Below are 23,289 nucleotides of genomic sequence, written 5' to 3' on the forward strand. Positions count from 1 at the left end.
GGATTTGGAAATTATTGTATTCCTTTTATACATCTAACACAATTTCCCAGCTCCTATGGAAACAGGGTTTATACAAAATCCAAAACCAGGAAAGTTGGCACATTGTCAAATTTGTAAACAAAAACAGAACACAATGATTTGCAAATCCTTTTCAACCTATATTCATTTGAATGGACTGCAAAGACAAGATACTTAATGTTCAAACTGAGTAACTTATTTTTCTTCTGCATGAAATCATGAACTTAAAATTTAATGGCAGTAACACAATGTAAAAAAGTTGGCACCGGGGCATTTGTACCACTGTGTTACATGGCCTTTCCTTTCAACAACACTCAGTAAATGTTTGGGAACTGAGGAGACCAATTTTTGAAGCTTTTCAGGTGGAATTCTTTCCCATTCTTGCTTGATGAACCCCGAACTGGTTCAACAGTTCGGGGTCTCTGTTGTGGTATTTTAAGCTTCATATTCCACCACACATTTTCAATGGGAGACAAGTCTGGACAACAGGCAGGCCAGTCTCACTTTTAGTATGAAGCCACGCTGTTGTAACACGTGCAGAATGTGGCTTGGCATTGTCTTGCTGAAATAAGCAGGGGCGTCCATGAAAAAGACGTTGCTTGGATGGCAACATATGTTGTTCCAAAACCTGTATGCACTTTTCAGCATTAGTGGTGCCTACACAGATGTGTAAGTTACCCATGCCTTGGGCACTAATAGACCCTCATACCATCACAGATGCTGGCTTTTGAACTTTGGGCTTATAACAATCCAGATGGTTCTTGTCCTCTTTGGAGGACACGACGTCCACAATTTCCAAAAAAACAATTTGAAAGAAGGACTTGTCAGACCACAAAACACTTTTCCACTTTGCAGGAGTCCATTTTAAATGAGCAGCGTTTCTGGGTGTTGTTGATAAATGGCTTTCGCTATACATATTCAAGTTTAAACTTGCACTTACAGCTGTAGCAACAAACCATAGTTACTGACAGTGGTTTTCTGAAGTGTTCCTGAGCCCATGTGTTGATATCCTTTAGACACTGATGTCGGTTTTTGATGCAATGATCAAAGGTCACGGCCGTGCCGCTTAAGTACAGTGATTTTTAAAGATTCTCCGAACCTTTTGATGAGAATTAGAGACCGTAGATGCTGAAATCCCTGAATTCCTTGCAATAGCTCGTTGAGAAATGTTGTTCTGAAACTGTTCGACGACTTGCTCACGCATTTGTTCACGTGGTGACCAGTTGGAACATTACATTTCTTGTCCGTGCAGTCTGTTCAGTTGAATATAAGTTGAAAAGGATTTGCAAATCATTGCACTCTGTTTTTATTTACACAACTGTGTGTGTGTGTATATATATATATACACACACAAACATATATAAAAAATATACAATTTATATATATATATCTACATATATATATATACAAACATATATATATATATATATAAAAACATATATATATATATATGTATATATATATATATATATATATATATATATATATATATTTTGGTTTTTAATTTCTATTTTTCTATGTTTTTTATTTTTTGAATTTCTATTTTGAGGCAGTAGTTTCTAAATGTGTGCTATGAAAACAAACCATTTTAATTCTAGTACAAAACATTTATTATTATCAGCTCTCTGTTAAATCTTTATTAAAATGTTTTGATTTCATGAAGAAAAATCAACATTTATTAACACATGAACTTGGCCTGGTATCGATCTTCCAAATATTGGCGACCGTATTGAATTAAATATGAAAGGTATCCCACATCCCTGCTGATGATTAACGTGCACAAACTTACCGCTCCGTCTCTTTGCTGAACTGGCCTCGGCCGACGTCGTTGACGGCGCACAGGCGGAACTGATAGGAACGTGCCGGAATGAGGCCGCCGACGGTGACCCCGGTAGACTCTGGATCGATGTTGGCCAACAGGACCGTCCATGGAGCGTCTGAAAGAACAGATGGGTTTATATAAGTGGCCACAATTCAGCAAAAAGAATCATATTACAACAACTTTAGTTCTTAATTGTATCAGATGATTGCTTTGTTGTTAGGTCTAATACCACCGACATGAATTTATGCAGACTGCAAGTTGCTCAAAATCAAGCTGCTTGTGTTATTCTAATGGATTTCCAGCTGGTTTTATTAACTGTAAAGAGTAGTAACATTAATGATTATGTTATTTTCATTAGGGAAAAATATTTTAGCAAAAAAAAAGGATACTACTTTGTCATTTTGCAGATATACTTATTAACTTAACAACACTTTTTAATACCTCTTTGTCAAAGTAATTTAATGCAGAGGACGACAGAGCCATGGTGGCTTGGAATTAACTCAACATGGTCTTTAACACGGGTATTATTTCTGTAACTTTGTGTCAAAGAGTATGACATATTTACAAAATAATGATATATATTTTATTTTATTTTTGGTCTATTTTAGTGTTCTTCATTGTGAGCAAATACATGGCGGCTATTGTGTGATCTTATACGTAACATTTCCATGCAACTAATGTGGGGCTCTTGTTTTATTTTGTTATTTCTTAATTTTTAATGTGGTGATATTTTTGCCTAAATGTTTTACATGTATGTTGTTTTTAGTTTGAGGGTGGGAAAAAAAAAGTGGCTATTTAACTTATTGCCTGTAGTTTTTCCTATCACATTTTAATCCGTGTATATATATATATATGTGTGTGTATATATATATATTATATATATGTGTAAATATATATATGTATATATATGTGTGTATATATATATATATATATATATATATATATATATATATATATGTATATATATATTTTATATATATATGTGTAAATATATATATATATATATACACACACATACATTATATATGTATACTTAGAAATACAAATATATGCATACAAATACATATATATATATATATATATATATATATACACACACACACACTTTGGTCAGGAAAAAACACAGAGGTTATTTCATCCCTACAGGCCTGTTTCAACCTTCCATTTCCATATGTATATATGCGTATATATATATATATATATATATATATATATATATATATATATATATATATATATATATATATATATATATATATATATAAAATTGGCCCTAGTGTGTGAATGTGAGTGTGAATGTTGTCTGTCTATCTGTGTTGGCCCTGCAATGAGGTGGCGACTTGTCCAGGGTGTACCCCGCCTTCCGCCCGATTGTAGCTGAGATAGGCGCCAGCGCCCCCCGCGACCCCGAAAGGGAATAAGTGGTAGAAAATGGGATGGATATATATATATTTTTTTTTTTTTATTTTTTTTTTTTATTAAGAGCACTACAGCAGCTAATGGAGCTCTCAATAAAAATAAAAAAATCAAATCAACATACGCTTCACTTAACGCTTCCATTCATTCCATTCCATTTAGTAAAAAAAACGCACAAACCCATTTGTCTTCTCGACTGTTAACTGCACATATTGTTCCGTTTCCATAAATAATTCTGTATCTTTTTTCTGTATTCAACCACATATTAGATACAAATTTAATCAACTAAACAAAACAAAAATAATAATTTAAGCAGTTTGCGTCCTCTGATTAATTTTCCTCCTAACGAGTTGCCAGTTGGTCGCGGCCTCCTTAAACGACGCTTGAACAATTCGCTCTGCCAGTGAAATCATTCAGTCGTCCACAGGGATTTGTATCAATCGGCGAGGTAACACAGAAACGTTTGACATCGACACAATTTGAGGAGATTAACTCGTGGGTTGAGTTTTTCCTTGCCCTGATGTGGGATCTGAGTCGAGGATGCCGTTGTGGCTTGTGCAGCCCTTTGAGAAACTGGGTTTTTCGGGCTATATAAATTAACGTTGATTAATTGATTGATTGATGGAACTCCTTCTGATTGTAAAAAAGCGAGTAATTCTCCTGATATCAATGTCAGCAGCACATGAGCGTGCTGAATGTAAACAGAAGATGGAGGATCCTACTCACTGTTCTCGGACACTTCCAGGATGTAGCGGATGAGAGGGCTGTTGCCGTCGAACGCCTGAGCCCAGGTCAGGTTGATGGCCCGTTTCTCTGCCGTGCTTAGGAGCGCTATCGGGTTTTCGGGCGCGTGTGGGAGTTGCCTGGAAAAAGGAGCATATATTGTAAATGTATGGAATCATTCAATTACTGGACACTTTATTAGGCACACCGGCACCATCGACAAACCCCAAAACCAGTGAAGTTGGCACGTTGTGTAAATTGTAAATAAAAACTAATCCTTTTCAACTTATATTCAAATGAATAGACTGCAAAGACAAGATACTTAACATTCAAACTGGTAAACTTTGTTATTTTTTGCAAATATTAGCTCATTTGGAATTTGATGCCTGCAACATGCTTCAAAAAAAGCTGGCACAAGTGGCAAAAAAGACTGAGAAAGTTGAGGAATGCTCATCAAACACATACTTGGAACATCCCCACAGGTGGACAGGTTAATTGGGAACAGGTGGATGTTGTGATTTGGTATGAAAGGAGATTTTATGAAAAGCTCAGTCATTCACAAACAAGGACGGGGCGAGGGTCAACACTTTGTGAACAAATGCGTGAGCAGATTGTCCAACAGTTTAAAAACAACATTTCTCAACCAACTATTGCAAGGAATTTGGGGATTTCACCATCAAAGGTTTAGAGAATCTGGAGAAATCACTGATATTACGAACCTTCAATCCGTCAGGCGGTACTGCATCAAAAAGCAAGGTCAGTGTGTAAAGGAAATCACCACATGGGCTCCGGAACACTTCAGAAAACCACTGTCAGTAACAGCTGGTCGCTACATCTGTAAGTGCAAGTGTTACGGCTACTCTGTCGTTCCAACAAGTTTCGAAAAAATAAAAATATTGTAGAGTAGCCTTGAGGAGGAGGTTTTATGACGCACTAAATTCTTGAATAAGCACTCGCGGAGATATTTCTAGATTCAAAATGTTAATTTATTTTCACAAACAAAAAATATTCACCGTGGTTGACTTTCTATATAATCTAAAATAAACTTATTTAGTGGTAAACAAACTATTTCACTCCTCACTCCTTCAGCATGACAGACAGACAAAGGCAGCGCCCAGCTGTGCCGTCTTGTTAATTATAGGAGGAAGGAGTGGCCCACCAGGAGGAGCGTGAACAGCTGAACACAATCAATCAATCAATCAATCATAATTCACCTAAAACATCCAATAAATAATCAACATCTTCATTGGCATTATTGAATTAGATTGTCAAAACAATTAATAAATGAATAGTATAAATAGGCTCCAACAGCAAGTTAAAACTCTACTATGCAAAGCGAAAGCCATTTATCAACAACACCCAGAAACGCTGCATGCAACAAAACTAGGATGCGAGGTCGAAACAACGGAAAAGGCAGGCTTAAATAAGAGACAGTAATTACCAACAGGTGTGATTCTAAAACAAGGGACAGGTGAAACTAACCGGCGACCATGGTGATAGAACAAACCGGGAAGTGCACAAACAATTTCAAAATCCAAATAATATATGATCCGGGCAGCGGATCATAACACCACTGTTGTTTTTACAATAAAATTCTGGTGACTGAGCGCCCAAATATTAAACCTAAATTCTATGGCCATTTTTTTACAGTGCATCACAATATTTAAAGTACGACTTTCATATCTACTGCAAAATTCTGGCGACTGAGTTGCTACTTTGCTCCTTTTTTTTTACCGTAAAATCTAAATTCCCTCTTTTTACAGTGCATTGCTGTAAATGGAAAAAATGGTACCACTGATGATTTCACGGTAAATTTTTGGCAACTGAGCTGCCAGATTTTTTGAGTAAAATCTACTACCCCTTTTTTTTTTTTTTTTTTTACAGTGTAGCCTTGCAGATATGCTTTCTTGAAAGAGGTCAGTATGAAAATGTATTCCAATTGGTAGCCACCACACAAAATGACTCGACAGGCCAAAATTAGCCCGCGGGCCCCACTTTAGGTATCACTTGGTAGACATTGGTTTTGACAATGTGGAGAATGCATATATTATTAAAGTGTTCTTTCTTTATCCATAATTATATTTAAAGCAGTTAATATTTTCCTATGTGTACACTTTGGTTTGTTTTACCTTAGGATCGTTAGTAAATTCTGTGTTTCACCTTAAAACTGGTATGACTACCGGGAGTATATTGTACTCCCTTTTTGTGGAAGAGGCCTAATCGGTTTAGAACAAAGAGGCTGTATTTATTTCTGGGTGGTAGGGGCTGTTTTTGTGCTACATAAGCTGACTATTTTTGTCTTGATTTTAGACCGCTTCTTCCTGCTGCTATTATCGCATTGTAAGGACTGGTCTCCTAAAGCTTTAGTAAAATTTGCTAATATTGCTATTTTGTCTCGGTGGTCCTTCTTACTCAACATATATGTCATCCGAAAGAACTTGGGATTGACCAGTGTGTTTTATTTTTCTGAGAGGAAGACTGGTCAGACACAACAATACCCTTACTTATGCCAAAAAAGAAGATGAAGAAGAAAAAAACATTTCTGCAATAATTGAAAACTGACAAAAAGTGTGCCAGTGGACCTGATGTTGTGACTAAGTGAATCCATGTAATGCTTATGAAGTTTTTTTTCGAATGTGTCCGTAAACAAATAGCAATGAAGAAATCGAGATGTATATTTAAAAAGTTAAAATTTTTAAAATGTAAATTATGATACTTTTAAAGAGGGTAGGCCCTGGTTTCATTTGCAATCTGGGAACGTCTCTAGAATCGAACATCTCGGAAATACACTAAAAAGTGACTGTGGTGCGAAATTTACACCAAAGCATAGCCAATGCATATGATTGGATACGTGCTTTAAAAGTAAAAACCATCAGAATTTTTTTAAAAAAAGCCAATAATAAGGAGATTTCATTTTCTAAAAATAAAATCATAATTCAGCCTGTTCCAAGTATTAGTGTTGCATCTGTCTGCATTGTTGCACTTTCCACAAAAACAAATAATATATTACATTTCATGAACATTTTTTATTTTATACACACTATTTGCATGTTATTTGAATTTTTTTTAAGAATTTTACAAGATTTTAGTGGGAATATTCTAAAGAAATAAAATGATTCATAGTTGTAACGTTACGAGGAAATATTGCAATGTTACAAGTCCGAATATAAGTAATAAAATATACTAAGTGTAAAACATCCATCCATCCATTTACTACCGCTTGTCCCTTTTGGGGTTGCGGGGGGCCTATCTCAGATGCATTCGGGCGGAAGGTGGCGTAAAACCTGGACAAGTCGCCACCTCATCACAGGGTCATATATAAGACAAAAAGCCTTAATATAAGGAAAAGTCATACATAATACAAATTAAAATGGATTAGATTGATATTGACATGTTGATGGTGGTAAGCTACATATGTAACCACAGCTGCCCTGGGGTAGACTGATAAAACATGGCTTCCGATTTTCCGACCACCACCTGACATTTAATCACATTTATTCGGCATTGGGAGCAAGGTGACCGAAGTGTCTTGCCCAAGGACACAACGGCAGTGAAGCTGGATTTGTGTGTCAATAGGAACACTCAAGTTCCTGGATGGGCCCTTTACCATCTGAGCCATGCCAAGGGCTTTAGAAGTGCACTAAATTACTCCCATTACCTGCATTGGTAGCCACCTCTTGCTAGCAGTTTTTCCATATTTAGAACACACAGAACAAATAAAGAATGTAGGCTGCAGATTTGAATCGTATTAGTTTTGTTAAATTGCTCCAGTGCTTCTTGGGGCGGTATAGCTCGGTTGCTATAGTGGCTGTGCCAGCAACTTGAGGGTTCCAGGTTCGATCCCTTCTTCTGCCAACCTAGTCACTGCCGTTGTGTCCTTGGGCAAGACACTTTACCCACCTGCTCCCAGTGCCAACTACGCTGCTTTTAAAAAAAATATATAACTTAGATATTGGGTTTCACAATATAAAGTGATTTGAGTCACTAGAGAAAAGCGCTATATAAATACAATTCAATTCTATGTAAAGATGATGTTTGAATACATCTCCACTATTAGATTGTGGAAGTGCACCTATTGATGTGGTGGCGTTTGACGGATGAGCGAGCGGTAACGGCGACAACATCCATCAATCACGCAAGCACAGAGAGACTACTTTCAGACCTGACTCTGAGGTGGGCGCTGCGGGAGTCGTTGCCACCCACGGAGGTCACCCTGCAGGTGTATGTCCCGATGTCTCCGGACCACGTCTGGGAGATGTGAAGCGTCCCCTCGGGATCCAGCCGGAGGCGGGGCGACGCGTTCACGTCAACCGCGGTGCCGCTCTTCTCCCACACGTAACTGGAGAGAAGAACAATATGCATGTCATTGTCAATACAGTGCAGCCCTGCCTTTCACCTTTTTGGCGAAAGGCACTGTTTTGCCAAAAGTATTTGGCCACCTGCCTTGACTCACATATGGACTTGAAGCCAGCCTTGCCCTCTTCGGACTTCCGCATTCCTCTCAACACGCACCTTCAACACTTGCCGGTAAAACATAGCTTCACACTAGTGTTGTGCCGATACCAATATTTTGGTACTGGTCCCAAAATGATTTTGATATTTTTGGGTATTTTTCTAAGTAAAGGGGACCACAAATTATTGCATTATTGGCTTCTTTTTTAACAAACAAATATTAGGGTACATTAAACATGTTTCTTATTGTAAGTTTGTCCTTAAATAAAATAGTGAACATACAAGACAACTTGTCTTTTAGTAGTAAGTAAACAAACTGTCAGACATTTTGTTTGTGTTTTAGTTTCTCCTTTGTGTGTTTAGTATTTCCTGTCCTTAGTTCCATTTCTAGTGCTCTTATTTTGGTTCAGCTTCCTGTTTGTCTCTCTGTGTCCTGTTTTCACTCAGCTGCGGCTGATTGGCATCTGGTCACACTTGATGTCAATCAGCCAGATCCTACTTTACCTGCTTTGTTCCTCCAGTCAGTGCTGGATCATTGTATTGTCATTCGGACTTGTCGTTGCCATATGTTGCTCTTGTCGTGTCTGTGATTCTTTTCAGCTATTACCTGTCATGCTGCATTTTGTCCTGGTTGTCGTAGCGGTAAGCTGTTATTGTTAGCCATTAGTTATTTCCAGTTTTTCTGTTTGCTATTCTCTACCTTCCATGCTAAAGTTCCTTTTTGTTTTCTAGCTTCCAGTGCTAGCTCCCTTAGTTTGTTATTCCGCCCACGTGCTTGCTTTATGTTTGTTCTTGTTCTATTATTTATATTAAATAATGTCCACATATTCTATGCCTGCCTCTGTCTCTGCATCTTGGGGTTCAACAACAAATAACTGTGACACAAACAAAGGCTCCTAATTTAGTCTGCTGACATATGCAGTAACATATTGTGTCATTTTCCATTCTATTCTTCGTCCAAATTATTAAGGACAAGCGGTAGAAAATGAATTATCAATCTACTTGTTCATTTACTGTTAATATCTGCTTACTTTCCCTTTATCATGTTCTATCAACACTTCTGTTAAAATGTAATAATCACTTATTCTTCTGTTGTTTGATACTTTACATTAGTTTTGGATGATACCAAAAATTTGGGTACCAAGTTTTTACAGGATCATACATAGGTCATATTCAGAAGTCCTCATGTGTCCAGGGACATATTTCCTCAGTTTATAAACATAATATAAATTAAAGAAAAAGATGTTGTGATGCCAAAAAATATCGATGTAATCATCGTAGTATTGACTAGATACGCTCCTGTACTTGGTATCATTACAGTGGATGTCAGGTGTAGATCCACCAATGGCGTTTGTTTACATTTTGACGGCGGTGAGCTACGGTGTGTAGTGAAGCATGTTTAGCTATACCTCATCCTGCAGGGATGATACTTGTAAGAAACTTATTTTGTTTGTCGCCATGAAGGCGAGGATTAGTGATTTAGAAGTAGCTAAAACTCTGCCGAATGGGGCTGAATTTTAGCCACTAGCCATGTCTTAAAGCACCTCCTCCTAAAGGGCTTTTCAGTGTTATAACTTCACCTTTATTGTTAGTTGTGGAGAGGCGGAGCTGACGGTCCGACAGAGCGGCAGGGCACGCTTTAGCCCGGCCCAAGATGGCGGCGAGGAGGCGGAGAATGCGAGCGAGCAGCGAGTCGAGGAGGCGGAGAATGCGAGCGGGCAGCGAGTCGGGGCGTGCAGGGAGCGACGCCACAAGCGAGATCAGGTGCGTGGATCGCGCACCTGGACACAATTTATGAATCCTTTCGCACTGTTAAAAGGGGCGGCAGCTGTGAACGTGAGATGAAGTGGTGGAGAAACAAGGAAGGAACGAGAGGGAGACGCAAAAGAACGAACAGGGCATGCAAAAAGGAAGAGAGCGACAGCGAGAGGCAGACGCAAAAGACGCGGACGGCTGAAAAGCAACCCACAAAAGACTTTTCTTCGTCCTTTTCTTTGTCCTCTTCCTTTTACGTCTGCCTCTCGCTGTCGCTCTCTTCCTTGTTGCATGCGCTGTTCGTTCTCTTGCGTCTCCCTCTCGTCCTTTCCTTGTTTCTCCACCACTTCTTCTCACCTTCACACCTGCCGCCCCTTTTAACAGTGCGAAAGGATTCAACCTAGTACCAAGCTCGTCATGTCCGTTGTGTCCTGAGCAAGACACTTCACCCTTGCTCCTGATGGGTGCTGGTTAGCGCCTTGCATGGCGGCTCCCTCCATCAGTGTGTGAATGTGTGTGTGAATGGGTGAATGTGGAAGTAGTGTCAAAGCGCTTTGAGTACCTTGTAAGTAGAAAAGCGCTATACAAGTACCATCTATCAATCCATCAATGTTTATTTATATAGCCCTAAATCACAAATGTCTCAAAGGACTGTACAAACCATTACGACTATGACATCCTCGGAAGAACCCACATAAGGGCAAGGAAAACTCACACCCAGTGGGACGCCAGTGACAATGCTGACTATGAGAAACCTTGGAGAGGACCTCAAATGTGGGCAACCCCCCCCCCCCCCTCTAGGGGACCGAAAGCAATGAATGTCAAGCGGGTCTAACATGAGTACAACCCGTTTATTTATTTATTATTTATAAATTGTGTCCAGGTGCGCGATCCACGCACCTGAGCTCGCTTGTGGCGTCAATCCCGGCACGCCCCGCCTCGCCGCTCGCTCACATTCTTCGCCACCTCGCCTCCATCTTGGGCCGGGCTCCAGCATGCCCTACCGCTCTGTCGGACCGTCGGCTCCGCCTCTCCATATTAGTTTTCAAGCCAAAATGCGTCCGTTCTCCCGTTTCTGTCGACACACTGTGTCTGCTTCTAGGTACTCCTTGATTGTGCGCTGCCGAACATGCTCGTAAACCAGCAACGACCCCACATGAGGACCGGTACTTTTCAGAGGCGGTATAGTACTGAATATGATTAATTAGTATCGTGCCACTATACTAATATCGGTATACCGTACAACCCTACTACACACCGATGATCGACTATCGCACACGTACGGGAAAACCTCAAATTAATCCCCTGCAGTCCTCAACCCCTGTCACGGCCCCAGCGTGCACGCAGGAGCGGGAGATGCGGTGATTAATTGTGACTGTTGGGGCTCTCCAGCTAATCTCCTCGCCGTTGCGTTTAATTAAAGGCGCCGTCTGAAGTTATTACTCTGTTTACATATTCCACTGTTTACCCCGCCATCCGATCAATGCCACGGCCCCACAGGTGACAGGCACTCTAATCACTGGGCTCGGTAGACAACATTTCACCCGCCTGTGCGACACACACACATACACTTACACAGACACACACGCTTTATCATACGCAACGCTGTCTATGCGACTGTAAGACTTGCATCCCGGAGGAGGTCATCAGAGGGTGGATCAACGCTGATGAGATTTGTTGCAGATTTCACAAACTCATTAAAAGCAGCTGCGATAGCGACGCTTGTTTTTATGTACCGACTCAAGAGTCACACGCAAAAAAAATAAAAAAATAAAATAAGCTGGAGTCTGAGGAAACTTTTTCCGGCAAGAGCGGGCGTTTACCTGACTGTGACGCTGGGGTCGTGGGTCACCCCGCAGGCCATGACCGCCTTGGTGCCCTTGATGACGCTTTGATCCTGCGGCGCCTTGGTGATGCGGGTGCGAGCTGCAGACACGTGTAAATGACAAGTTGGAGCAGCAGGTGATTAAATAGGAATAGAGCTTTCTAATAATCTAATACATGGGTAGGAAACCTATGGCTCTGGAGTCAGATGTGGCTCTTTTGATGAGTGCATCTGGCTCTAAGACATGGGTGTCAAACTCTGGCCTGCCGTGTAATTTAATTTGGCCCTTGAGGCAATATCAATTTAGCCGGTGCTGTAACACCGCATTCACCGCTAATACTCATACTTGCCAACCCTCCTAATTTTCCCGGGAGACTCCCGAAGTTCAGTGCCCCTCCCCAAAATCTCCCGGGGCAACCATTCTCCCAAATTTCTACCAATTTCCACCTGGACAACTATACTGGGGTCGTGCATTTAAGGCACTGCCTTTAGCGTTCTCTACAACCCGTCGTCACGTCTGCTTTTCCTCCATACTAACAGCGTGTCACATAATATTTGTGACACACACACGCACAAGTGAATGCAAAGCATACTTGGTCAACAGCCATACAGGTCACACTGAGGGTGGCCGTATGAACAACTTTAGCACTGTTACAAATATGCGCCACACTGTGAACCCACACTAAAGAAGAATGACAAACACATTTCGGGTGAACATCTGCACCGTAACACAACAGAACAAATACCCAGAACCCCTTGCAGCACTAACTCTTTCGGGAAACTTCCAGCAAACTGACCAATAACTAATGTTTTATTCATGCATTTTCTCTTGCTACTTCAAGGCTTGAATGTTTGGTTCATTCATTATTATTATTTTATTTTCAAATTTGTGGAAAAAAATTTATATTTCCCTCAGAAGGTTGCAAATAGAAAAAAAGTCATAACATTTTTATTTAAATTTTATTTGATATGCCATTGATATTTTTTTAATTATTTTATTATTATTATTTGAAACTGCATTTTGCATGTCACTAAAGTTATATAAGCCTTGCTTGTTCAATATTTAATGCCAAACTTGTTTGTGTCCCTATTAAAAGGTTAATTTGTTCAACCTTGGCCGGCGGCTTTGTTCCGTTTAAAATTTTGGCCCACTCTGTATTTGAGTTTGACACCCCTGCTCTAAGATAAATCTTAGTTGACATTGGTAATCACAGTCTTAAAAATAACGTTCAAAATATAAAACATTCTCATGCATTTCAATCCATCCATCCATCCGTTTTCTACCGCACCTGTTCAAGTAGTCGTATTGCAGCCATGAAATTCTAAGTTAATTATTATTTGCGAAAAAAAAAAAAAAATTATGAGTTTTAACTCGGTTCGCAGGCGAGTGTGAAGCGACCAAAATGAGAATCAGCACCTCTAAGTCCGAGTCCATGGTTATTGCCCGGAAAAAGGTGGAGTGCCATCTCCGGGTTGGGGAGGAGACCCTGCCCGGAAAAAGGTGGAGTCCCATCCCCGGGTTGGGGAGGAGACCCTGCCCCAAGTGGAGGAGTTCAAGTACCTAGGAGTCTTGTTCACGAGTGGGGGAAGAGTGGATCATCAGATCGACAGGCGGATCGGTGCAGCGTCTTCAGTAATGCGGACGTTGTACCGATCCGTTGCGGTGACTAAGGAGCTGAGCCGGAAGGCAAAGCTCTCAATTTACCGGTCGATCTACGTTCCCATCCTCACCTATGGCCATGAGCTTTGGGTCATGACCGAAAGGATAAGATCCCGGGTACAAGCGTCCGAAATGAGTTTCCAGGTCTCTCCCTTAGAGATAGGGTGAGAAGCTCTTGTCATCCGGGAGAAACTCAAAGTAAAGCCGCTGCTCCTCCACATCCAGAGGAGCCAGATGAGGTGGCTCGGGCATCTGGTCAGGATGCCACCCAAACGCCTCCATAGGGAGGTGTTTAGGGCACGTCCAACTGGTAGGAGGCCACGGGGAAGACCCAGGACACCTTGGGAAGACTATGTCTCCCGGCTGGCCTGGGAACGCCTCGGGATCCCCCGGGAAGAGCTGGACGAAGTGGCTGGGGAGAGGGAAGTCTGGGCTTCCCTGCTTAGGCTGCTGCCCCCGGGACCCGACCTCGGATAAGCGGAAGAAGATGGATGGATGGAGTTTTAACATCAAATATCTTGTCTTTGTAGTGCATTCAATTGAATACAGGTTGAAAATGATTTGTAGATCATTGTATTCCGTTTATATTTACATCGAACACAATCTCCCAACTCATATGGAAATGTTGGTTTGTAGATTCCGCAACTAAAGTTAAAGTTAAAGTACCAATGATTGTCACACACACACATGGTGTGGCGAAATTATTCTCTGCGTTTGACCCATGCCCCTTGATCACCCCCTGGGAGGTGAGGGGAGCGGTGAGCAGCAGCGGTGGCCGCGCCCGGGAATCATTTTTGGTAATTTAACCCCCAATTCCAACCCTTGATGCTTTTATTGACCGGAAGTTGCATAAGCCAAGCAGAGAAATTGACGGTATATGTTTTAATTGCTGATGCGTTTTAATAGATTGTTAAATGCGCCAGAAAATAACCCGTTTTGCATACTGTTGATGTGTCTCAATGCCCAGTAGGGCGTAAATGTGTTCCTGTATAGTATTTCTCCAGCAATGGTCATGTGATGACTTAAATGATGGTATTTTGAGAGGTAGTCATTGAAATCACTTCACTTACCACTGTAGTTACCAAACTACTGTTCATTCAATGACTGTAAATAATGTAAAAACAAGAGTATAAAGAAGTCATACTGTTCCATTACCTTTGTTCAAACTACTGTCTCTACTCAACTGCCAAAAAACTGTAGACACCTTAATATTTGTATTCCTATATTGTATATACTGTTATACAATTCGATGTTGACACTGGTACTGTATTTGACTACGGTGCTTCTACTTGTACTGATACCTCTACCATAACTACTGTAACTTATTGTCTTGTAATTAATGTACATCAGAGCTATTCAAATGTTTGTATTTTTGGTATTTAGTCTATTACAAACCCCGTTTCCATATGAGTTGGGAAATTGTGTTGGATGCAGATATAAACTGAATACAATGATTTGCAAATCATTTTTAACCCATATTCAATTGAATGCACTACAAAGACAACATATATATATATTTTTGCAAATAATCATTAACTTTAGAATTTGATGCCAGCAACACAAGAATGGGAAAGAATTCCACTTTCAAAGCTTCAACATTTAGTTTCCTCAGTTCCCAAACGTTTATTGAGTGTTGTTAAAAGAAAAGGTGATGTAACATAGTGGTGAACATGCCCTTTCCCAACTACTTCGGCACGGGTTGGAGCCATGAAATTCTAAGTTAATTATTGTTTGCAACATCAAACATCTTGGCTTTGTAGTGTATTCAACTGAATATGGGTTGAAAAGGATTTGCAAGTCGTTGTATTCCGTTTATATTTACTTCCAACACAATTTCCCAACTCATATGGAAACGTTGGTTTGTAGATTCTGCAACTAGTGTTTGGATCCCAGCTGTACGCAATATCTGAAGAGCATGGAAAAAAACATTTCATTTTGGTGTACTCTGCATGTGACGAATAAAACATGAAACTTGGCGATCACTGAAGGCCTAGGTGGGAAACGCCCGGCCCGCCACTGCATTTTAATACATATCATCTACCGTGAATAAAGTTGTTGTATTTTGATAAAGGATAAAGCTACTATAGTGGAATTTCTGACTTTTATACCATATTTTGTGTCTGTTGAAGTCCTAAAAGAAAATCTGTCAAAAAGCCTTAAGAGGTCTGCTCTTTTCTTTTTTTCTTATTCAGAACCAAAGGATCAAAAGTAGGGGAAAATTGAATTTGTGGTCGCTCTAACCATTCTACAAAATGTTTTGATTGTTTGTTATGACTGAGGGGACTCAAGGATGTCGTGGAGCAAGCAGTTGCAAAAAAACAAGACCTTAACACATGAGGGAAACATATAAAAAGCCAGAATACCAATATTTGATATGATTTGCATGATTTTGCTTGATTCTGGATCCTTCGGAGGATGCTGTCTGTTTGCATCGGCAATTGTGAAGTGAATTATATTTATATAGCGCTTTTCTCAAGTGACTCAAAGCGCTTTACATAGTGAAACCCAATATCTAAGTTACATTTAAACCAGTGTGGGTGGCACTGGGAGCAGGTGGGTAAAGTGTCTTGCCCAAGGACACAACGGCAGTGACTAGGATGGCGGAAGCGGGAATCGAACCTGCAACCCTCAAGTTGCTGGCATGGCCACTCTACCAACTGAGCTATGCCGCCCAATTCAATCCAACTTGTACTTTTGAAAATGGGTAAATAAACCTTTTGTACTAAAACCACTTTGTTTGCTGTTTAAGCTCCGGGCCAATCCACCACACTACGATAAAGAACACAGGTATGGGAAAAAAAAAGTGTGTTCGCTCACCCCACACCACAAGGTCTGCAGACGCTTCATCGATGCCTCGAGAGTTGCTGGCCATGCAGGTGTAGGTGCCGGCGTCGGAGAGGTGCGACGGACTGATGAGCAAGCTGCCCGACTCCAGCAGGGTGAACCTGGGCAACTGGACCGAGCCGCTGGCCAGGACACGTTCGCCTGCGAGACGGGTGGATAAGTAAACCGAAATATAGAGAAAAAAGTCCCATCATTTTGAGTCATTTTGCACCTTTTTGCCAGGTGATGGCTGGGCGCGGTGCTCCGGAGGTCTCGCAGTGCATGATGATTGACATGCTGTCAATCACGGCGCTGTCAGCGGGGCCGGCGGTGATGTTGGGAGCGATGCCTGAGAGGACGCACAATCAGGTAGAGCGCAAGTGATGACGACGGCGGATTTAAGAGACTGCACAACAAAGACCGGGTGATTTAAGGATGGAAGGAGAGAGAGATTTAAAGGCCTACTGAAACCCACTACTAGCGACCACGCAGTCTGATAGTTTATATATCAATGATGAAATCTTAACATTGCAACACATGCCAATACAGCCTTTTTAGTTTACTAAATTGCAATTTTAAATTTCGCGTGAATTATCCTGCTGAAAACTTCGCGGTATGATGACGCGTGCGTGTGACGTCACGGATTGTAGCGGACATTTTGGTCAAGCACCTATCCCAGCTATAAGTCGTCTGCTTTAATCGCATAATTACACAGTATTCTGGACATCTGTGTTGCTGAATCTTCTGTAATTTGTTCAATTAATAATGGAGACGTCAAAGAAGAAAGATGTAGGTGGGAAGCGATGTGTTGCGGCCGCCTTTAGCCACACAAACAAAGCCGGTGTTTCCTTGTTTACATTCCCGAAAGATGACGGTGAAGCTTTACTATGGAACCGAGCGGTCAAGCGAACATGGTTCCCTACCACATGTCAACCGGCAGGTTTCGGTGAGAAAATGGTGGTAATAAGTCGGCTCTTACCGTAGACATGAGCGGAAAGTTTGCGTCATTCATCCTCAGGGGCGGCATGGCGTAGTGGGTAGAGCGGCCGTGACAGAAACCTGAGGGTTGCAGGTTCGCTTCCCACCTGTTGACATCCAATTCGCTGCCATTGTGTCCTTGTGCAGGACACTTCACCTTTGCCCCCGGTGCCGCTCACACTGGTGAATGAATGATGAATGAATGATAGGTGGTGGTCGGAGGGGCCGTGGGCGCTAACTGGCAGCCACGCTACCGTCAGTCTACCCCAGGGCAGCTGTGGCTGCAGATGTAGCTTACCACCACCAGGTGTGAATGAATGATGGGTTCCCACTTCTCTGTGAGCGCTTTGAGTATCTAACAATAGAAAAGCGCGATATCAATCTAATCCATTATTATTATTATTATTAGCTGCGGACTCTCTTGCCTCCTCCCACCGGCCGCCCCCGACCATCGGATACATCCACCGTGGAGAAAAAAGGAAATTAAAAAAAAATCTCAGCCCGGCCCGAACCGGCTGCCTTCGCCTCGTCGAGAAACGTGGCTTCCCTCGGAGACACTGGCGGTCACCACACCCGTGGCCACACCCCCTCGACTTTCAGGTTGTACAGGTACGACCAAATAATCTCACTAAAACACTAGTAACACAATAAGCAGATAAGGGATTTTCCAGAATTATCCTAGTAAATGTGTCTAAATACATCTGAAACGCTCACACTGCCCTTGTCTGTTTTTTTTTTCTTTCTAGTCCTTCACTCTCACTTTCCTCATCCACGAATCTTTCATCCTTGCTCAAATTAATGGGGAAATCGTCGCTTTCTCTGTCCGAATCGCTCTCGCTGCTGGTGGCCATGATTGTAAACAATGTGAGGATGTGAGGAGCCCTACAATCTGTGACGTCACATGCACATCGTCTGCTACTTCCAGTACAGGCAAGGCCTTTTTATTAGCGACCAAAAGTTGCGAACTTTATCGTCGATGTTCTCTACTAAATCCTTACAGCAAAAATAGGGCAATATCGCAAAATGATCAAGTATGACACATAAAATGGACCTGCTATCCCCTTTTAAAGAAGAAAATCTCATTTCAGTAGGCCTTTAAGTAGCCCTTTGAGGGGACGCACTGGTGACAGCAAGGTAGGTGTTGGTCTGGAGCTCCCCGGCGAGATTGCGAGCGAAGCACTGGAACATTCCCGTGTCATCGGGCAGAAGGCCATTGATTTGCAGGCTGCCTCCCACCAGAACTTTGTACCTGGGGATCTTCACCGGGCTGATGGGCACAGCATCCTTGTACCACACGATGTCTGGCTGAGGTGTGCCTGCACACACACACACACACACACACACACAAAAGTCACTTTCAATACTTTTTTTCCCTCCTTTCTCTCACACAGCAGGCGAGAAAAAAAAAAGAGCACTGACCTCTAGCCTGACAAGGGATGTCCACCACCTTCTCCATCTCAGCTGTGATGTGACTTGGTGGCTCTTTTACAAACAGAGGATATTCTGGCAGGGGGGGGGGAGGATAAAAAAAGCAAGCGGTGAGATAGCAACATCTTTAAAAGATTGAATGGCAATCATAATACTACATGTAGAAAAATGAATAGTATCATATTGCACAACCCAAAACCAGTGAAGTTGGCACGTTGTGTAATTCTTAAATAAAAACAGAATACAATGAATCGCAAATCCTTTTCAACTTATATTCAATTGAATGGACTGCAAAGACAAGATATTTAATGTTCAAACTGAGAAACTTCATTTTTTTTTTGCAAATAATCATCAACTTAGAATTTAATGGCAGCAACCTTGCTGAAATAAGCAGGGGCGTCCATGATAACGTTGCTTGGATGGAAACACATTTTGCTCAAAATCCTGTATGTACCTTTCAGCATTAATGGTGCCTTCACATATATGTAAGTTACCCATGTCTTGGGCACTAATACACCCCCATACCATCACAGATGCTGACTTTTGAACTTTGCACCTCCAGCAGTCTGGATGGTTATTTTCCTCTTTTCCTCTTCGTTCACGACATCCAGAGTTTCCAAAAACAATTTGAAATGTGGGCTCGTCAGACCACAGAGCACTTTTCCACTTTGCATCAGTCCATCTTAGATGAGCACGGGCCCAGCAAAGCCGGCAGCGTTTTTGGATTTTGTTGATAAATGGCTTTCGCTTTGCAAAGTAGAGTTTTACTTGCACTTACAGATGTAAAAAAAATATGGAAGAATATTTTGACAAAACTTTTTTACACAACATCCAAAAAGAATGCATTATAACAAGATTAAAGCTAGATCCATTCTTAAAACAATTCTATTTTTTAATGAAAAAAAGTTGCAATATTGTGAGGGAAAAAGCTATCATTTTTTGAGATCTATGTAAGACATGTATGACAAAGTGTTTGATGAGAAAGCATTTAATAAAGAGTAAAATATATTGTGGAAAATAGTCAAACAGTTTTTTTTTTTTAAATAATTATACAAGAATATTATGAGAACTGTTTTTAATTTTACAAGATTAAATTCAATTATATTATTATACAAACATGTATTTATTTTATACATATATACTGTATAAATAATACATATATACAATTATCCATCCATTTTCTACGCGGGGCCATTATACACTATATAGTGTGCATATATTTACTAAATAAATATATATTTTATACACACACATATATATATATATATATATATATATATATATATAGTATAAATATATTATTATTATTTTAATGTTTTTGAAAAAAGCTGCAAGTTAGAAAAATGTCACTTGACAAGAATTATGTCAGAATATTGTGAGAAAAAAGTTTTAATTTGAAAAGAAATAAAAAAAATTCTTAAAGTGCTAATATAAAAATAAAAAGTCACACAATCACAATGAAAATATGTATCAATAAAAAAATAAACCTTTATGACATAAAAAAAAAACTCAGTATGTTACAACCAATCAAGTGAACATTCCAAATAGTATTGTGCAAATTTTGCTAAAGAGTCAAGTAAATGTATGAAATAATGTCAACATAGTCGTCTTATATTCACCTAGCACTTGCAGGAAAGCACCGGCGGTGACCGACGGCACGCTGCTGCTGCGAAGCGACGCCTCACACTGGTAGTAACCGCTGTCGCTGACCTTTGGCTGACTGATGACCAGTCTACGGCCGAAATCTCTGATACCCGTGTTGACCACCGCGCCATCTTTCCTCCAAGTGATGCTCATCTTGACCAGCGGCCTGCCAGAAAAAGTCAGGAAAAAGTTACATTTTAAACTTTTTTTTTTTTTTTTTTCAGATTCCCATTCAGTTTCAAGGTTAGGGACTATTGAGAGAGCCAAGTGATACATCCGTCATCCTGATTACGCCTTTGAATGCAGGGTAGTAGTCAGCATTCAGGACGTATGAGGCAGGACAGGAAGCCTTGAATCAAAGGAGGAAAAAAAAAGAACCACTAGAGATGGACACAAATATTTTTTGTTGTTAAATTACAAAACACAAAACCAGTGAAGTTGGCAAGTTGTGTAAATGGCCAATAAAAACAGAATACAATGATTTGCAAATCTTTTTCAACTTACATTCAATTGAATAGACTGCAAAGACAAATTTGGACTCGTCAGACCACAGAACACTTTTCCACTTTGCATCAGTCCATCTTAGAGGAGCTCGGGCCCAGTGAAGCCGGCTGCATTTCTGGGTGTTGTTGATAAATGGCTTTCTCTTTGCACAGTAGAGTTTTAACTTGCACTTACAGATGTAGCGACCAACTGTAGTTACTGACAGTGGCTTTCTGAAGTGCTCTTGAGCCCATGTGGTGATATCCTTTACACATTGATGTCGGTTTTTGATGCAGTACTGCCTGAGGGGTCAAAGGTCCGTAATATGGACATTATGTGCAGTAATTTCTCCAGATTCTCTGAACCTTTTGATGATGTTAGGGAACAAAGATGGTGAAATCCCTAAATTCCTTGCAATAGCTCGCTGAGAAATGTTGTTCTTTAACTGTTGGACAATTTTCTCACGCATTTGTTTACAATGTGGTGACCCTTACCCCATCCTGGTTTGTGAATGACTGAGCATTTCACGGAAGCTGCTTTTATACCCAATCATGGCACCCGCCTGTTCCTAATTAGCCTATCCACCTGTGGGATGTTCCAAATAAGTGTTTGATGAGCATTCCTCAACTTTCTCAGTCTTTTTTGCTACTAGTGCCAGCTTTCTTGAAACATGTTGCAGGCATCAAATTCCAAATGAACTAATAATTGCAAAAAATATTAAAAGTATTAAAAGTATTTTGTCTTTGCAGTCTATTCAATTGAATGTACGTTGAAAATGATTTGCAAATCATTGTATTCTATTTTTATTTACCATTTACACAATATGCATACTTCAATGGTTTTGGGTTTTGTACTTGAATTACTATATTTTTAAGGTTTTAAGGTCTGGTGTTGAACTTTTTTTGGGCTCCTTGTTTTTTTTAGGCCTGCGGCATGTTCTAGAAACAAAATTAAAAACAAAAAGAGGACGACTTGGACCACACTAAAAAGAAAACCGAAAATGTACCTGCAGAGCATATTTTGACCTATATTTGGTGTTTAAAAAAAAAAAAAAAAAAAAAAAAAGTCTTTGCAGCTACCTGGCGTTGGCGATGCACTCCAAGATGGCCTCGTTCCTCCCCATAGTCACGCTGGTGTTCTTTGGGGGGATGATTATGAAGGGGGCGATGGGGTCTGCAGGTCCTCCCACATCTACCACACACACACACACACACACAAACACACACAGGTAAAAATCTATACAACATATTCATGCGTCAGCCGTGCACCAGTGAGCATGACTACAAACATGCAGCCTGACATTTAGTCGCTATTCCCAGCAGCTATTAACAACCCCTGTCTTTGCTTTGGAGTCCTTTTTCTCTCCTCCTACTCCTCCTCGTCCTCGTTGTCGTGCTCGCAGCATTTCCTGAGCGCAGTGTTAGGCCAGGTGTTAAAAGCCATTATGTAGCATAATTGAGACAAACACAGGAGACGATTAAATGCAGCACCATCACTCAGCCGCATTCAGCGAGCCTCCGACCGACCATCGATTCACTGCCCTCAATCAGTGATCTCTCTTCCAATCTCATCTCATTTTCCAGAACCTCCCCTGAGTGCCAGCCAGCACCGCCCTTAAGGCGCCGCCTCTGAGGGACCGCCAGCAGGGGCACATTTTATGTTAAAAGGTAGCATAAGCTTTGTAAAAATGTTTTTTTTTTAACATCCATCCATCCATCCATTTTCTACCGCTTATTCCCTTTCGGGGTCGCGGGGGGCGCTGGCGCCTATCTCAGCTACATTATTGTTATTTCTCCTTACTTTTTTGGATATAGAGAAGGGGTGTCCAAAGTGCTGCCTGGGGGGACATTTGTGGTCGGCAGCTAATTTTTTAATGGCCAGCGGCACATTCTAAAAATACTACAATACTATATACAGTGGGGCAAAAAAGTATTTAGTCAGCCACCGATTGTGCAAGTTCTCCCACTTAAAATGATGACAGAGGTCTGTAATTTTCATCATAGGTACTAGAGATGCGCGGTTTGCGGTCTCATCCGCGGATAAACCGCGGGTCGGGCGGTTGACATGACGAAAAAATAGATTTTAATTAGATTCGGGCGGGTGGCGGTTGAACCATCCGGAAATATTTGATATGCATGGTTCTGTGATCAGTATCCTTTGCCATTCAAGACCCGTGTCATAAAGCGAAGAAGACAATAAGAGACGCTATTATTCTCCTGAATGACTGCCGGTAGTCACCCATATAAGTATTGGATTTGTCGC

At 40.9% G+C, this 23,289-nt stretch overlaps 1 protein-coding gene across 2 annotated transcripts in view; it reads right to left on the bottom strand.

The window, feature by feature from the left end:
* sdk2a (sidekick cell adhesion molecule 2a) overlaps window positions 1-23,289 on the bottom strand; it is a 469,329-nt gene that overhangs the window by 117,862 nt on the left and 328,178 nt on the right. For both annotated transcript variants that reach the window (XM_061884928.1, XM_061884927.1), the window contains exons 6-15: window positions 22,107-22,218; window positions 20,520-20,710; window positions 18,892-18,975; window positions 18,594-18,788; window positions 16,727-16,843; window positions 16,489-16,656; window positions 12,010-12,112; window positions 8,142-8,318; window positions 3,983-4,119; window positions 1,808-1,955 (exon numbers count right to left, since the gene is read on the bottom strand). In XM_061884928.1, the coding sequence (XP_061740912.1) occupies window positions 1,808-1,955; window positions 3,983-4,119; window positions 8,142-8,318; window positions 12,010-12,112; window positions 16,489-16,656; window positions 16,727-16,843; window positions 18,594-18,788; window positions 18,892-18,975; window positions 20,520-20,710; window positions 22,107-22,218 (1,432 nt within the window). The remainder of the gene's footprint in view (window positions 1-1,807; window positions 1,956-3,982; window positions 4,120-8,141; window positions 8,319-12,009; window positions 12,113-16,488; window positions 16,657-16,726; window positions 16,844-18,593; window positions 18,789-18,891; window positions 18,976-20,519; window positions 20,711-22,106; window positions 22,219-23,289) is intronic.

Source organism: Nerophis ophidion, linkage group LG23 (genome assembly GCF_033978795.1).
Source record: "Nerophis ophidion isolate RoL-2023_Sa linkage group LG23, RoL_Noph_v1.0, whole genome shotgun sequence".
Classification (NCBI taxonomy): domain Eukaryota; kingdom Metazoa; phylum Chordata; class Actinopteri; order Syngnathiformes; family Syngnathidae; genus Nerophis; species Nerophis ophidion.